Source organism: Polypterus senegalus, chromosome 2 (genome assembly GCF_016835505.1).
Source record: "Polypterus senegalus isolate Bchr_013 chromosome 2, ASM1683550v1, whole genome shotgun sequence".
Taxonomy (NCBI): domain Eukaryota; kingdom Metazoa; phylum Chordata; class Cladistia; order Polypteriformes; family Polypteridae; genus Polypterus; species Polypterus senegalus.
Window position 1 is genome coordinate 185,571,511 of NC_053155.1, and position 18,274 is coordinate 185,589,784.

The 18,274-nt window shown below is 38.7% G+C and overlaps 1 protein-coding gene across 4 annotated transcripts in view; it reads right to left on the reverse strand.

Moving 5' to 3' along the window:
* Positions 1 to 18,274, reverse strand: part of ppef1 (protein phosphatase, EF-hand calcium binding domain 1) — a 171,541-nt gene that overhangs the window by 32,789 nt on the left and 120,478 nt on the right. For all 4 annotated transcript variants that reach the window (XM_039745020.1, XM_039745019.1, XM_039745018.1 and 1 more), the window contains 3 exons: positions 10,075 to 10,111; positions 9,296 to 9,445; positions 1,356 to 1,709 (listed from right to left, as the gene is read on the reverse strand). In XM_039745020.1, the coding sequence (XP_039600954.1) occupies positions 1,356 to 1,709; positions 9,296 to 9,445; positions 10,075 to 10,111 (541 nt within the window). The remainder of the gene's footprint in view (positions 1 to 1,355; positions 1,710 to 9,295; positions 9,446 to 10,074; positions 10,112 to 18,274) is intronic.

Consider the following 18,274-nt stretch of genomic DNA (forward strand, 5'->3'; position numbering starts at 1 on the left):
TGCCAATTGAGCTCCCTGGTGCTGTGCAGTGAGCACAGGGCGCAGTAGACATTTGGGCCCTCAGGCAACACTCATGAAGTCTGTTTCTGATTGTTTGGTCAGAGACATTCACACCAGTGGCCTGCTGGAGGTCATTTTGTAGGGCTCTGGCAGTGCTCATCCTGTTCCTCCTTGCCCAAAGGAGCAGATACTGGTCCTGCTGATGGGTTATGGTCCTTCTATGGCCCTCTCCAGCTCTCCTAGAGTAACTGCTTGTCTCCTAGAATCTCCTCCATGCCCTTGAGACTGTGCAGGGAGACACAGCAAACCTTCTGGCAATGACACGTATTGATGTGCCATCCTGGAGAAGTTGGACTACCTGTGCAACCTCTGTAGGGTCCAGGTATCGCCTCATGCTACCAGTAGTGACACTGACTGTAGCCAAATGCAAAACTAGTGAAGAAACAGTCAGAAAAGATGAGGAGGGAAAAATGTCAGTGGCCTCCACCTGTTAAACCATTCCGGTTTTGGGGGTCATCTCATTGTTGCCCCTCTAGTGCATCTGTTGTTAATTTCATTAACACCACAGCAGCTGAAACTGATTAACAACCCCTCTGTTACTTAACTGACCAGATTAACATCCCATAATTTCATTGACTTTATGCTATACTCTGATTAAAAAGTGTTCCTTTAATTCTTTTGAGCAGTATATAATTGTAAATGTTGAGAAAATGCTGAACATATCAATATCAAGTTTTTTTTTAATTTACCTAATTTTTCTGCACACTTTATTCTCTGAAAGTTTCTGTTTGCAGTGGTTGATACAGCTCAACATCAGTCTTATTCGGAATCTACAGTATATCTGGTAATAATGCTATTTACTCTGCTTGGACTTTCTTCTTTGTTGTTCCACAGTATATAATATATGTTTTGTAAGTGAGACTGAAATTGTAAAATATTTTACAGAGGAAACCACAAACCTGCTTTAAATAGTTTAGGTAAGCTCTTTCTTGGTGTATAATTACAATGATCCTATTTTTTATTTTTTTGGACACCATCAGGTTTTAAAAAGTAATACGTTTATTAGACTTCCTTAAAATACTTCACGAATACTGTTTTTCTACACCATATGTAAGATATTCCTTCCTATGTTTAAAACTACAGTTATTTGTGGTAAACTTAAAAAAAAACTCACTGCAGCAAGTAATAATTGTACACCACATCATAAAATTTAAATAAATTTGCCTCATTACACTGTTAATAAGATATTTTAAAGCTTAAAAACAAATATGGATTTGATAACATACTGGACATGTTTCAAGATTGACAATGGCTGTTCAGTTTTTTTTATTCTATACTGCATTAGAGCAGCCAACCTGTTTCCACTCCAGCTCTTCTCTGATTGGCTGTTCAGCGACAAAGTTGATGCCAGAATCCAGAAATGGTACTTCTAGTATTGCACTGGGGTTGAATAATCTCTGTGATGGAGGATGATGCTCGTCACCAGTTGTCATTACATCTTTCTCCTTGCTGTAACATGGTTTGCATTGTTTAGTATGAAAGGAAGAACAGTGGTCAGAGGAAGGCAGAAAACCATTGCTTTGAAATGTAGTCTGATTTTTATTCAGTCCGCCAACTCCAATACACTGGGAAAAAAACTGGACTCTTTTTTTGCCTTTATCTGGACTGTCATCTGTGTTCAGCTTGGGCAGGCGCAGTGCTGACTTAAACTGAAAAAGAGAAGACTCGTGAAAATTTTGAGATTATAAAAAGAACTGAAAACCCGTTTTTGTCATTGCAATATTCAAAGATTATGTCTTTTGAGGAATGCAGTACTCTTCAGTTAACACATCAGAAATATTATAACATTCTGAAACCAACTTAATCCAAGTTAGGGTTGTGAAGAATTAGACTACTGTAAGTAACATTATGCCCAAGGCACTAACCAAGGGTAGGCCCTCAGTCGATCACAAGGGTCCCCCATACACACACAGGTTCAGTTTGAGATGAACCTTACACATCCTGTACAGCTAGTACTGATTGGGCAACCTACACAAACACAGGAAGAACAAATTTTGGACTGAGCATTTGCATCCTAAATGTTACATTTGTGGGATACCATGCCAACCTCAGATAAAACAAAAAAATACTTCATAAAATTTTAGGAACGATGAATATTTGATTGACTAAAACTAATGGAGAGAAAGGTAGACTGATTAAAAAAAACAAATAAGGTTTATAGCTTCATGTTTTCCAGATGTAAAACAGGAAAATGTGCAGCTCATCAAAAAATACATGGCAGTATATGGAGATTTACATTCTGTGCAATTCATACTGTGTTAAGTTTTGATTTAGGGTTACCAGATGGCTCCATAACAATGGACTACTACAGTTTAGGAAAGCTTTCAAATTCATTATATAAGCATATGTCAGCTTGGATTAAAATTGTGTGGTGAATTAAATTATACTAAGACAGAATCAAAGATTGATTTTAGTAGGCTTCTGGTGACAAAAATAAGCATTTACTTTCATGGAAAAAGTGATGTATTCAGTGGCATAGTACTATTGTTTTGTGCCCAAACATAATGTTTTCAAAGTATAATATCAAGTCCCATTAACTGCAAGGTTGGAAGATATCAGACTGAAATTGAAGACACCATTGGATATTTTAGGTGTCTTTAATGACACACATCTTTAGTTTTGTGTGAAAGAAGACAATTGTGTCTCAAAACTGGACACTTGGGTATTGTCCCAACCTTTGAAAGGAAGAGAAGAAAGAATGTGTTCCAGCTATCAAGGAAATCACACCTTTCCGCCTCCCTGTCAAGGCCCAAGGCCCACAGCAGGATACTATAATTTAGACACCATCCAATAGTTGAACCTCAAATTAAGAATGATCAATACAGATTTTTTCAGGGTGTGGAACAGGGGTACAGGTATTTGAATTCTGTACTTTGTGGTATCATTTGGAAGGTGCTATGTAATTAAATAACTTCTAGGTTGCTGCTATGTGTCCTTCATTAGACTTACTAATAAATCAGTGCAGCGTCAGCAGTAGTTTACAGACATTTTGTATCTTACTATAATGTTAAAATGGAATTCCTTAGACAAAGTTCAGTTTACCTGTCTACATTTTCATTCTTATTAATGGTCACAAGTTCTGTGTAATGATAAAGATAATGCGATTACAAGTAGAAATGGTTGATAAAAGGTTTCTTTGGTGGGTTGCTTTCTCACTGTCAGTAATGGGCATAAGCCGGAAAAAAAGCTTAGGACTTCAGCAATATGGCAGGACATCAGTTTTTATTAGATTCAAGGAGAGCCAGATGACCTGGTTTAAGTATGTAGCTAGGAGATCTCCTTGACACTCACCCACAGAAATCGTACAAGCATAGCCACAAAGAGAAGGTCCGTGATATTTCCCAGGACACAATCAAAGAATCATATATTTCCGATGCCTGAGAATTCTGCACTGTAGCCACACCATTCCAAGAATAGTTTACATATTCACCAAGTGGCTACAGGATTTGAGAATGTAAATTCCTTTAGCTAAGAAACAACAGTCTTAATAATTGTGCCACTGTGCAGGTTAGATAAGCATCCACCCATCTGTTCATTTTACTGTATGTCAGAGCCTATTCCAGCACCATCATGCTTAAGGTAGAAACCAAACCTAGATGGGGAACTATAGCACTGTAGGCCACAATCACATACATACCTACACTCATTCATACAGGGACAATTCTCTTATTAACTGAAAATGTAAATCTTTTTGAATATTGGGAGTTACAAAACCATTGTGTAGACAAATATAACATGAAGGTTCTCCCAGACCAAGAACAAGAAGTATTAAGGTGCCAGAAGTGGCAGTAATGAAAAGCAGCAAGGATTTTGGCATCTGGTGCATTCTACTTATATTTTCTTTTTCCACAGCAAAAAGTACAAGGTACCAACTTTGGGGAATCTATTACATTAACCAGTCAGTCAGTCAGTCATTTTCCAACCCACTATATTCTAACACAGGGTCATGGGAGTCTGCTGGAGCCAATCCCAGCCAGCACAGGGCGTAAGGCCAGAGGAAACCCACGCAGACATGGGGAGAACACACGAACTCCACACAGGGAGAACCCGGGAAGCGAACCCAGGTCTCTTTACTGAGAGGAAGCAGCGCTACCACTGCACCACCCCTACATTAACCACCAAATTAAAATTAAAAATCCTGCAAAAGTGGGCTAACATTGTATTCAAAGACTGAAATGTAAATTATAAGGGTGCAAAATAACACCCAGTGTACTTTATATATTATGTACTGTACAGATTGTGCTACATGGCCTCCCATACTGTTTAGTTCAACAAAGCTGTCATAGGTTTGAAGAGTGTATTTTAGAACAGTTATACGGAATTTCCTTAATCAAAAAAACGGCAATGGAATTAATGTCATCTTAACTTATTTTCTACTCATGGTGTTTGCATAGTTTTATGATTTACAGTTAGCCATTGACTAGCATTATAATTTCAACACAGGGCTCATGCTTTGTGATTGCATGCCCTGAGATTTGCTGGCAACCCATCAGGTGCTTGTACCTGCCTTATGCATTATAGTTCCAGATGCACATTTGTCAATATAAGCAGGTTAGAAAATGGATGGATGGAGAGATAATGTCAAAGGGAATGAGGGGAAGAGAAACATTGACAGGGTGATAAAAAAAGGATATCTAAGTTACTGTAATACATCATTGTTTCCAATTACTATACATTTATGGTGTTAAGATAAAACAGATCCTCAGAGGAATGCTAAGTGGTTGTTTGGTTTTTCAAAAATCAAATCAGTCAAGCTACAACATTTTAAGTTGTAAATTAGTATTCTGCTCTCGGAAATAGTCCACAGGGCAATTTCAATGTAAGAGTACTTCATTAGTCTGTCAAGAAGCATTTTGAAGCACTTGGGTCCTACAGCCAATTTTTCTAAATTGAACAACTTGACTGTCCATGTGTTGATCCTGCTGCATTTTTGTGTCATGCTTGTTATTTTACTTCCTGACATTTGGAAAAACCAGAAGGTTTTGTGCAGTCAGGAGGATGGAAATCTATATAAAATTGGAAAATATATAGTATGTATCAGAGCAAGGAAGAAGCACCCCTATTAACTCATTCAAGAGTTGTTCTTAGGGGACACATGTTAAAATGGTTTTATATAAATATACATATAAGTGTTTCACAGTGTCTAGTCTAAACTCACTGTTGTTAACTGATGTAACTGTTTCATTATTAATAATCAGTTGCATTAAGTTGAAAATATAAGAGGCAATACACAATGGGGAAGGCTTTGTGGTCTGGCAAAATAACATGCCAGTTCCTCTAAGGGCTGCCCTTAGTTAAAAACAAGCAAGTGGTCAATAAGCAGTTTCCAGAGTGTTCGGGAAACAAATAGCAATTCTACATGTCCAAAGACCAATGTAAGAAGCCCTGGGGGTGTTCTGAACATAAACACGAGTAAAACGTACAGTATAAATAGTTGTCTCCTTCCAAGCCATGTTAATCTCAAAGTTAAAGAAGGTCAACAACAACTCACCACAAGGAAAAGCCTGCTTTTTTATCTGAAGCCTCTGACTTTCTTACTCATTCTAGAACTACCACCAACTCTCTGGGTCCAGTACCAGCCCCTCCACTTGTGCTTTGCTGATGATCCTCCTCCATTCATCACACCCTTCATCAGTCTGTCTCTAAAGTTTGGCTCTGTCCCTGCTTCTCCAACACTTACAAAAGCTGTTGTTGTTATGTAAAAGCTAACCTTTGACTCTTCCGTCCAACCAATAATTTCACCTTCTTTTCATTTCAAAAGCTTAGAATGCACTGTCTGTTGTGAACTAACTCGGCTGCTAACTACGATATTTGAACCTTTTGGTATACTGCATACCTTAGGAATTTAACTGATAACAAGTTTTGCACACTTTTTTGTAAATGGCAAAGTTCTTTTTTCCTTCAAACAGGAAATCTTGCCTGAATTTTGGTTCATTTATTGCTTTATAATTTCCACACATACAGTAACTTTGGTAATCTGGTTCCTATGCACTAGTTCTCTCCTCTGCTTGTAATGCAGTGCGGTCCAAAAACAGTCATCTGTCTGCTCTTGCCATTTTCTTCATAACTGATTGTGCATTACAATTGTGTTGCTGACTTGGCATTCCACAGGTTTATCTACAAATTCTGTTGCTAGCCTTCCATGTTTTCAATGTGATCCACTCTTTGTATTTCTTTTTTGTATTATATCCTTATTAGTTCTTGCTGCTTTTGATGTACATTGATACTACTATCCTTTCCCACTTCCTTGTTGATGCCATTACTAATACAAACATTATTCACAGGGTATTAAAATGCCTAAAGCTTGTTTTTCACCTAGAAGAATTAATTCACTCTTTACTTTAGTGGCCCTTAACTTACCAGCACCAACATGACTCTGTAATTTAGTTCTCTGCCAAGAACACATTAGTTTCAGTTTCTGACAAGCTGCTAAAAGCTGTTGATTATGACCAACATCGGCACCTCTCATCATTTTGACATCAAGCATTGAGCATCTCCAGGTGCCACCAATAAACAAATAGTCAATTTGGGTTCTGTTTCTCTATATCAGTTGGTTGATGTCAAGATATGGGAATAGGGTACCTCGCAGATAAAACTCTTTATGATGCAGAACGAAGGAAGTTGTTCTCTGTTCTCATTTATGCTACAACATCTATGTGTGCACACATCTTTACCAAAGTGGATGTTAATCAATTTGAATTCATGTAGGGAAGTTTTCTTTACTTTCTTCTGCAGCTTTTCACAGAATGCATCTTTCTCTCCAAACACAAGACAGTAAAGAAGATGACAATTACAAGTAATTTTTTTCTGTAATGATTACAGTTTATGTGATCCTTGATGAATAAGTTCATACTATGAGACAGCATGGACATGAGTTAAAAAAATATGCTTCTCTAATCTGTCAGTCTCTTTCTCATTTTGCTGCATCAGTAAACATGGAAATGAACAGAGTACAGTCCATGGAAAAGATTTGTGGTTTGGACACAATGAGATTAATGCAGGACTTGTGCTTTTTGGTAATGTTTCAAAGATTATTAAAAAAATAATTCAAATTAATTTAAATATGTTCAAAGTTACAACTCTATAATTTCAAAGTTTAAGGTCTAAAAGCAAAATTACCTCATCATATTATCAACTTGTGCCTCGCAGTTAGGAAACCTGGGTTCACTTCCCAGGTCCTCCCTACGTGGAGTTTGCATGTTCTCCCCGTGTCTGCGTGGGTTTCCTCTGGGTGTTCCAGTTTCCTCCCACAGTCTAAAGACATGCAGGTTAGGTAGATTGGTGATTCTAAATTGTGCCTAGTGTGTGCTTGGTGTGTGCTTGGTGAGTGGTTGGTGAGTGGTGTGTGTGCCCTGCGATGGGCTGGCGCCCTGCCCAGGGTTTGTTTCCTGCCTTGCACCCTGTGTTGGCTGGGATTGGCTGCAGCAGACCCCGTGTCCCTGTAGTTAGGATATAGCAGGTTGGATAATGGATGGGTGGATGGATTATCAACTTGAATAAATGTCCACTGACAAGAAACCATAAAAATTACTAATAATTTATGGTGACTCAAACACTTTCTTCAATTGTATCCTTTTTCAATACCACATTCTAAACAACAGCGACTCAACATGCATTATACGAAAAAAAGATCATTGATCCAAAGATAGGGTCAGGTACCTCTCCCACCTTTTATATTGTGAGCTGGAGTGCTGATCGCACCCCAAGAAGATACAGACGCCCCTAAGAAAACCACAAACCCTGAAACACAGACTACCCTCACATTGCTCCTTATCCTTGCACTATAATGTGTAATACAAACCTCGCACGGTACTCCGCCGACTTAAAAGCCTTGTGCAGCGCCTGTCAGTTTTGGAATTGATTGTTTGCTTTTATCTCTCTTTCTCTCTCTCTCTCTCTGACATTCTCTGCTCCTAGCGGAACTGTCATCTCTGACTTGTCATGGAGCACGTTTAAGCTTTTGAAAAAGAAACAAATGTTTGTTTGCAGTGTTTGAATAAAATTCCTGTTTTCTACAACCACCTGTGTCTCTGTGCAAATCTGTGACCCAAGCGTGACAATATTGTTCACTTCGGTCTCCTGGATCTGTACAGCTAACATCCTGATTGTTTGAGTCAACTCTCTACCAAATGGTGGTCAGTTATCAGGTACTGCCTGTCTCAACAAAAGAACATACAGATTCTGATCCGATGACACAATTACAAAGTTAGTCATAGTGGTCTGGCTTGTATTAGTGTGCTACACATGCAAAAGCAACATTTTGTTTGAATATGCTGTTTGTTATGGTCACTCAGTAATTGGGCCTGATATTTCCACCACTTCCATTTCGTAACCTCTAAAATTACGTAGCAGGATTGCACAGACAGTGGTCAAAAGTACATAAACAAAAGTCAGATCTTCTCCATGTGCAGGCTGAAGTCGCTTATGGCCACTCACACATTCCTGGGGCAGAAATTCCCAAAGAGAAGATAGACCAACCTAATCAAGAAGTTTAATTCTATAGCCAATACTGTGTTTTCAAGCAAAGTCAGCTGAATCAAGTACCATATATACTCACGTATAAGTCGGGTCTTGAAAGCCGAAAAATCAATCACAAAATCAGACCCCGACTTATAACCTATTCAAAAATGCAACACTTACATTTTTTTTTACATCTTCTTGCCTCCTCCAATCTCGCATCAATTTCTCAGACACATGGAATTTTGTTGCAGCAGCGCAGTTACCAGTTTCTTTTCGTTACTTCAATGATGTTTAATTTAAAACCAGCTTCATATTTTCTTTTGATTGAACACTCCATCGTAGATAAGGGATTGCTTTACGATAAAGGTGTATGAGGGTGTGAGATACAAAACACACAAAACAGTGCAAACGTTGGATTTGGAGTAGTTTTTATATTACCGTGTGGTCACGTAGGCACAACAGAGTGAGAGAGAGAGAGAGAGAGAGGGAGAGGTTAGGAGCACACGCTGATACCGCACATTGCCACACCAACATAGAAAAAAAGGCACTGTGCTTCTCAGGTGGGCGTTAGCATATCATAATCTCTTGGACCAATAGCATGAGCTTTTCGCATTCAACTTATACAACAACATCATAAAATACCAGAAATTAGACGATAAAATCATGTCCCGACTTATCTGTAAGTATCGGTAAGTTCTTTTCAACGTGAACACAAATTCTAACTCCTTGTGAACTATAAAATAACATTTAATTGTGGATCATGTCAACTACTCACTTTGTGTCTTTCAATCGAAGCCAGAACATCAAGGTCAGTGAAGTCTGATATTCCTCCATGTACTATTAGAACTTTATTATCTATTATTGTTGCTATTGGAAGAAAGCTGAAGACATCTTGCAGGAGCTGAAGGATTTCTCTCCCGTGGGTCTGAAATAAGTAATCAAAAAGTTTTATCAATGGTTTTATTGTGAAAATTAATGTTTAATTTGGTTACCATACAAAATCTTTTTATTAAAATATAGCAGTTTTTGTAGCCCAAAGAGAAGTGCTGTTGTAAGTTTTCTTTTAATACATCTATTCATCCTTTCAGTTTCAAAATATCCAAGACTCTGAAATACAGTGTATCATAGCAACTATCATAATCACATTTACCACAAAAGTATTTGCATCTCAACCAGTAATGGTTTCTATATTTTGTTATGGGTTTAGAGCTATTAATGTATTTATGGCATTGGAGTCAAAGGCAACTGAATAAATGATCAAAAATTGTTATTTTGACTTGAAAAACAACCATGATCATTTCTGTCCTTGCTACATCTGATTGAAATATCTACTCAAACTGCAATTTCATTATGTCAGTTTCTGAAAATGACACTGCAAAATAATTATTTAAAACCTTGGAAAATAAATTCTCATGACTGACTGGCTACAGTCATCTGTCTCAGACTGAACACTTTAACCAAATAACCTTTTCCTGACGTTAAGAGGCATGATCAGTACTCTACATCTCCAAAACATACTATGTATAAGCCTTTTTAAATTATGTAATTATTTACCTTGTATTTCTGCATAACCTCTTTAGTAAATCCATATCTGTAAAAGCAATAACATCATTTGAATCAATCACTGCACAGTAAGAAGCTGAAATATCTAACTTGTATCTGAAATTGAATATAAATATGAGGAGGCCTTACAAATTTTGAACAAAATGGCTATTACAAACTGTCATTACAATTTGTTTTTTCATTATTAATATACTCCAAAATTCTTTTAAATGAGATTTTCAGAAACCACATAAAGAAAGGATAAATGAAAGGGTCCAGTGAAAACAAATCATGTTGCTGAAGTAACCATATTTTTAACATATAGACAAATGGGATTTCTTTTTTGTTTTTGTATGTCATGTCATTATCTAACACACTTAATTCATACCAGGCTCTTGGGGTGCTGGAGCCTGTCCCAGGTTGCATATGGCACAAGGCAGGAACAAACCCTGGACAGGGCATTAGCCCATCTCTGTGCACTGTGGGAGGAAACCAGACCAAAAAAGGGAAACCAATTCAGACATAGGGAGAATGTACAAATTTGGGTTTGGCCCGAACATATGTGCATGGGTCAAAATACTCTATACCAATGCAGAAGCTTCACTTTGTATTAACATTGTTTCAGACTTCTTCAGACCAGATTGTGGTACTTGACAAGGATGCCCTCATCACCACTTCTCTTTGTGATCTCCATTGCGCCATTGGCTGTTCACTTCCGGAATAAAGGGGATTATCAGAGAAGTACTTGAACAGAAAAATATCACGATATGCAGATGAAGTGGTACTGTATATATCAGACCCACAAAATTCCATGCCAGCAGTTCAAACAGCAATAGCAGAATTTCAAAAGATGTCTGGGCTTAAAATTAATTTGACTAAAAGTGTGCTTTTTCCAGTCAATTCTCTAGCACACAATATTAGATTGGACACCTTCCAATTTATTATCACAGATCAGTTTAAATACTAGGGGAAAATTTCATAAGTAAATATGAAGTGCTTTTTCAAGAAATTCTGCTGTTTGCATGGAGAAACTTAAAGAAGACGTGCATAGATGGTCAACCCTACATCTCACTTTAGCAGGAAGAATCATCCATCCATTATCTACAGGGTCACTGGAGTCTACTGGAGCCAATCCCAGCCAACACAGGGCGCAGGGTAGGAAACAAACCCTGGGCAGGGTGCGCACACACTACGGACAATTTAAGATCGCCAATGCACCTAACCTGCATGTCTTTGGACTGTGGGAGGAAACCGGAGCACACCCACGGGGAGAACATGAAAACTCATCGCAGGGAGGACCCGGGAAGCAAACCCAGGTCTCCTTACTGTGAGGCAGCAGCGCTACCCACTGCACCACCGTGCCGCCCCCAGGGAGAATCAATGCTGTCAAGATGAACATCTTTCCTAAGCTTCTTTTTCTATTTAAAAGCATCCCCATGTACATTAACAAATCATTTTTTAAGAAATTAGATTCAGTCATAACCTCATTTATATGGAATGCTCAACTGGAAGAATCCTAGCCCACTTCTTTTAAGTCAGTTGGTAACTGATGTTATACACTATTTGAAATTGGAAAAAATTGAATTCTCACTTAGAGGATCTTTTCAAAACTTTTTAAAAATCTGGCAGGATCTAGTCAATATCATTTAAGAATAAGCATTTATATTGGTGAAAAGGATTCTCTTCCCTCTTTGGTACTTTTAAAGTTTTACTCTGGCTGCTGGCCTTCCTCTCTTTCTCTTGGGTGGGGGTTGAATTTAGTTGTTAAGCATGACTTGATTGATTTTAATAAAATCCAAAAAAAAAAAGAATGAATTGGCCTCAATTGTGTCTTGTCCTTCTTTGCCAACTGGTGTTTTCATTAGAATATGGGAAGTAAGGCAGTTATATCTTTTTTATCAATCAATATATGGCATTTTATTTATCAGATTGAAAACTTCATAAGTGATATACTGTAGCTGCAGTGGGCTGGCGCCCTGCCCAGGGTTTGTTTCCTGCCTTGTGCCCTGTGTTGGCTGGGATTGGCTCCAGCAGACCCCCTTGACCCTGTAGTTAGGATATAGCAGGTTGGATAATGGATAGATGGATATACTGTAGGTAGCAGGTGGGGTATTGTTACTGTATCACAGTGCACACAGGTTTGATTCCTCATTCTGCCTGTCTTAGAACAAAAAACAGGACACCAATGTGTTTCGAAGTGGAAGAAGGATAATCAGCAAATTTGCTGCAGTTCTTCAAGGGACCCAGCTCATTAGCTAGACTGCTCTGGTAAAAGAGTGGCATTTGGTCACCAGACAAGTAGTCTCACAGTGCCTTAGGGCAGAGATGTAGTCATTTTCTTTCTGGTGAAGTGATTTCTCTCAGTCTCTGTCTCTCTCATCCATTCTCACATCATCTTCTTTGCCTTGTCTTCCCCTCTGGAAATAAGCCTCCATTACAACTCAAATCCCATTTTTATATCTTTATATCGTACTAAGATTATTTTAGTCCAATTATTTAAATTATTCTGTCACTATACTATTTTCACTTGTCAATTCATTATCATTTTAGTTTCTGTACAGTTTTAAGAACATTTCATCATTTTTATATATATATATATATATTTTTTTTTGCATTTCTGTTACAGAAACCATGGTATTGACTGCAGATGTTGATGTAAAGTATGGGAAAGTCTGAGAGAAGAAATCACTACATTTATCTTCATTAAAAAACCCTTGTTGGACTGTTATCCACGGGTAAATAAACATATGTTTTCTAATACAGCTTACACAATAGCTCCTCCAATACGTTCCTGACTCTCTCCGTCTCTGTAGACTCTCCACCTGGCTCTCTCCTTACTAATGTCCCAGCTGACTTAAAATATAGCTTACCCAAGCCAGTTTTTATAATAGTGACCTTATTAGCCTAAAATCCAGGGAGAGTACATTTTCCTTAGCTTCTTTTAGACCTGCTTAATATATAATAGTGTGCATATTTATACCTTACACTTAAAAAACAAAGTGAAAAATAAATATACTACATTTTAATTAAGAGGCACTAGTGCACTCCATCATTAAGTTTGGAAGTTAGACATTGGGTCACTCAGGGCCTAATACTGAAACTTTAATTAAATAGATAAATTGTTTAGCTGACTTAATACATGAAAATGATGACAAGAAATGTTATGCATGTCCAATAAATATTGAAAAAGAAAATACTATTACTAGTTGAAAATTAAATTAAAAGCAACAATATACTTTCAAATCATAGGCTTAAGTACTTTGACACCAACTACTTTTGAAAAAGTGCTTTATCCAGCTAAGAAATATAAAATAATGAACTCTTTTTCTTATTGCGCAGGATACAGAGACGTTAACTGATTACTTGTTTCAAGTAGAACTATCCATCCATCCATTTTCTAACCCGCTGAATCCGAATAGGGTCACGGGGGTCTGCTGGAGCCAATCCCAGCCAACACAGGGCACAAGGCAGGAACCAATCCTGGGCAGGGTGCCAACCCACTGCAGGACACACACAAACTCACCCACACACCAATCACACACTAGGGCCAATTTAGAATCGCCAATCCACCTAACCTGCATGTCTTTGGATTGTGGGAGGAAACCCACGCAGACACGGAGAGAACATGCAAACTCCACGCAGAGTGGGCCTGGGAAGCGAAACCAGTTCTCCTAACTGCGAGGCAGCAGCGCTACCACTGCGCCACCGTGCCGCCCCCAAGTAGAACTAACATTTCTTATTTATAGACTGCTGCAATTATTCTATTTATGGTTTTCAAATAAAATAAAGGACGGCACGGTGGCGCAGCGGTAATGCTGCTGCCTCGCAGTAAGGAGACCTGGTTTCGCTTCCCAGGCCCACTCTGCGTGGAGTTTGCATGTTCTCTCCGTGTCTGCGTGGGTTTCCTCCCACAGTCCAAAGACATGCAGGTTAGGTGGACTGGCGATTCTAAATTGTCCCTAGTATGTGCTTGGTGTGTGGATGTGCCCTGCCCAGGGTTTGTTTCCTGCCTTGTGCCCTGTGTTGGCTGGGATTGGCTCCAGCAGACCCTGACCCTGTAGTTAGGATATAGCAGGTTGGATAATGGATGGAAATAAAATTAATTTCAATAAGAAATGCTGCTGCAGGAAACATTACCAGAAGTAGGAAGAAGACTTGTGGTTCATAAATCTCTAATTTAACTTCCATTTAGGTTTTAGTTAGATTTTGTCCTCTTTTTGTTATTTAAAGATTTAAATAACTTCGGCCTCTTTACTTAGCAGAATTTAGTAATGTTTTGTGATCAACAGAGGGAGCCACAGAGCCCAAAACCCCAAACATGAATTCACTAACACAATCCCAAGTTCAAAACACAAGCTTTTATTTAACAGAATACCACAGCACAGCAATATAGTTCTGTTTTCTTCTTCTTTCTTTCTCTGCTACTCTTCCCAGATCAGTGTTGCCTGTCACCTTTCCCGACTCCAACTCCAACTTGCCTGGATAAGGCAGTGCAGTTCCTTAAACTGAAAACCCGGAAGAACTTCCACTGCCAGGGTATTGCCCATTTGAAATACTTCTGGGTCATAAGGAAGCCCCATAAAGTTGGGAGTGCAACTCCCTGCAGCACCTCCTGATAGCACCCACGGACCCCAACAGGGCTGCCCCACTGGACTACAGTTCACAGGATACCCTGTGGGTGTCCAATGAGTGCTGAAGCACAAGGATGCTGCCATGTTGTGGGTAGGGGGATGCATAGAGACGTGATACAGAGCCTCAAACGACCTCTCCATTGTACTGGCATCCCAGTCTGTTAAGGAAATGGGGCCAATAACAGCAGGGATACCAGCCTATGAACACTGCCCAATACAGTTTACATACTTTGCAATCATAAAATGACTGTGTTCAGAAAATTCATAAGATTAATAAAGTTACTATAGAGATTCAAATATTTAGGGATAAGACACCCCAACCTTGGACTGATTTGCCTGCTACTATAAAAGATGATCCAACAGTCTTTACTACCTGATGGAAGATTCACTACTTTAGCAAAATTTGTTTTTGTTAGAGTAGCTGACTGTTAATGTTGCATAAATGCTATTTTTCTTAATTAAAATGGTGGAAGACATTATTACCTGCTGTTATTAACACTTTTCTGTTGTTCTTTCCTGTTAGTATCCTGCTGTTGGACTATCACAGCAGCTTTGTTGGAGCCATGGAACGAGACAACGGATTGGTTAGGAACCCCTCAGTAATATCACACCACAGTCTTGAACCCCTAGCATATGCTGTATGACAGTGTAAGATGTCCAGAAAAGACAAAGAGGTCAATTGGGTTACGTCAGTCAAACACTGACGTGACGTTGTGAGTTTATTTCAAATACTGAAAGGTGTGTGAAGACTCAAAAGACCTACAGCCAGGACTTACACAGGCCGAAAAATAGTGCCTTTAAAAGTTTAAAAATAAATTAAATGTTGTAAAATGTAAGAAAAAATCCCTTCAACAGAGGGAACCCTAAAAACCTCTGGCTTGGAAGGACAAAGCCAATGCAAAATCTTTATAAATATATAAAGATATTTATTTAAAAGTCACAAAAGAAGCACAAAAAGCTGAAACAATATGGCAAAAAGGCCCCACCTAAGGCAGTCTATAGCAAACAAATGCCAACACGTAATTCAACACTAAAAATCAAGAACAGAAGTAAATGACAACAAAAATATTTTTTTCTATAGCACATTTTAAATACAGAATGTAACTCAAAGTGCTTTAAAAGATGTCTTAAAATAGCAAGAAACAAAACTAATCAAATTAAAATTAGAGAAGAATAATAAAGAATAAATAACATACAAAAAATAAATAATGCACACTTACATAAAATAGATATTGTAAGTGCCACACGGGATGGATGGGATTTCCAAACAGGAGACGGGATGATTCCTTACCCAGACAGGAGACCCCAGGTTGACAGACAGGCATCCCAGCCTACAGAGAGAGACATGCCTAATCTGAACGAGACTCCCCATGTGGATGGACGGACCTCCCAGTCAAAGAAGAGGAAAGTTCCTTAACCTGGACGGGAAAGCACAAGCAGCTGGATAGCTGTCCCGACTGCGTATATTTGTAGTACTTTCCCTGATCGGGATAAAAGGCAAGGACAGGGAATGACTGTCACTAGGGGATGTTTATTCCCCCAAGAAACTAGATGCCAGTGGCCCTGGATATTGATGCCCATTCGGAAAGCGTCTGGGAATGCCAGGAATTGTGGTCCAGTGGCGTAGCCCTGCCGAGGTCAATGGGGGCCACAGGAGGGGGCTGCTGGGAGATACACTCCCTATTATTTGTCCAGAAGAGTTGGAGCTGGCAGGAAGAAAGGCAACAATCGACTGGAGGAAACCAGTGCAATATATATATATATATATATAGAGAGCAAGGGTAAGAAGAGAAAATATTTGTTTATTTGCTTGTAGAAAGATATTTTGTATAATAAGCCTCCTTTATTTGAACCTGGAACTGTGTTTGTGGGTTCGTGGGGTTGGGGGCTCTATGGCACCCCGTAGCCTTCACAATATAAAATGAATAGAATAGTAGAATTGCTTCAAGTCTCTAAAGATGAGTCAGATGATAAGGTCAAATGGGAGAACAGAAAAAAATGCAAAAAAACTCCAGTTAAGCTAGAGGAAACAAAAACTAAATCTACAGGGGCTCCAAGGCTAAAAGTGAATTCAGCTCCCATTGGGCATCTTGCCTAACATAAATGCATTTAAGTTGTTTCATATTTTTTTCCAGGCTTCATCTTATGGGAATCGAGGCAGTAGGTCTCATGGAAAGTTGAGTATCTACTTTCATGCAAACATCACATAACAGCAAAACCCCACCACAAAAAAATGGAAAAGAAAACAAAGGAAAGTTGAGGTTATTGAAGATTAAAAATATAATAATTCTAAGCATATATAGTTTATTATGAGCAGAACTGAAATGTAGGCACAGAAAAGGCGAATTAAAAAAGTGGATTTTTAGGAAATTTTCATAATGACTCACAGCGTTAGCCTGGCACATTTCAATTGGTAAAGTATTCCAGATTTTTTAGCGCATAACAAAAAGAAGATGCCTCACACTTTTTTTATGCTTCATTCTTGGAATAGTAAGCAAACCACCATTAGAAGATCTACTGTTACCACTTAGAATGCAGATAAGTATTCCAAATTATAGGAAAGATCACAGTTATTTAAGGCTTTATATATCATTAGTAGTATTTTAAGTCAAGTACAGATAACCAATGTAAGTATGCCAAGACTGGAGAGATGTGTTCAGATTTGCCTTTTTCTGCATTCTGCTGCATTCTGCATTAATTGCAACTGATTGCTGTATTTCTTTTTAGTTCAGTTAGGAGTGAATTACAGTAATCTAGGTGATAAAAAACAACAGTATGAATTAATTTATTTGCTTCATGCAATATTATAAGAGGCCTGACTTTTGCAATGTTTCTTAAATGGAAAAATGCTCTCCTAGTAATCCTGTTAACGTGCGATTTAAAGTTTAGGTCAGAGTCCATGATTACACCTAAATTCTTTACATCTGCCATGATATTTAATGCCAATGGATCAAGTTTATTTCTAATACCCTCATTATTTCTGTGTTTACCAATGACTAAGATTTCACTGTTTTCCTTATTTAGTTTGAGGAAATGACTATTCATCCATTTAGAAATACAAGTAAGACACAGGGCAAGAGACCCCAGAGAGTCATGGTCATCAGGTGCTATAGATAAATAAAGCTGCATGTCTTCAGCATAGCTGTGGTACTTCATCTTTAGTTTTGAAAAAATTGGGCCTAACAGGAGCAAGTAGACTAAAAGTGACAGCATACCCTGAATAGATCATTATGGTACACCTGTGGTATAGCGGGTCCACAGCTCCCGTCAAAAGGCCAGTTTTAATTAAATAATCACCGCACTCACGACTTAGCGAGGGGGCGTGGTGGTGTGTGGTCGAAGCGGTTCCTGAGGAGTTTGTGATGTGGGCGTTTCTCACTTAAGTGCACAGGTGAGAAACGGTCCGCATCCATAATTATTCCCAGGAGCTGCTGATTGCCACAGCTGCCACGTCCTCTTAATAAATAGAAGTGCAAGGCGGCTGGGGGGGATGGGGTGAAGGAGAACAGGATAGAACGGGAGGTTGCAGCAGCAAGCAGCAGTGCAGGAGAGAGCGAGCGTGCAATCGAGCATGGAGCCTG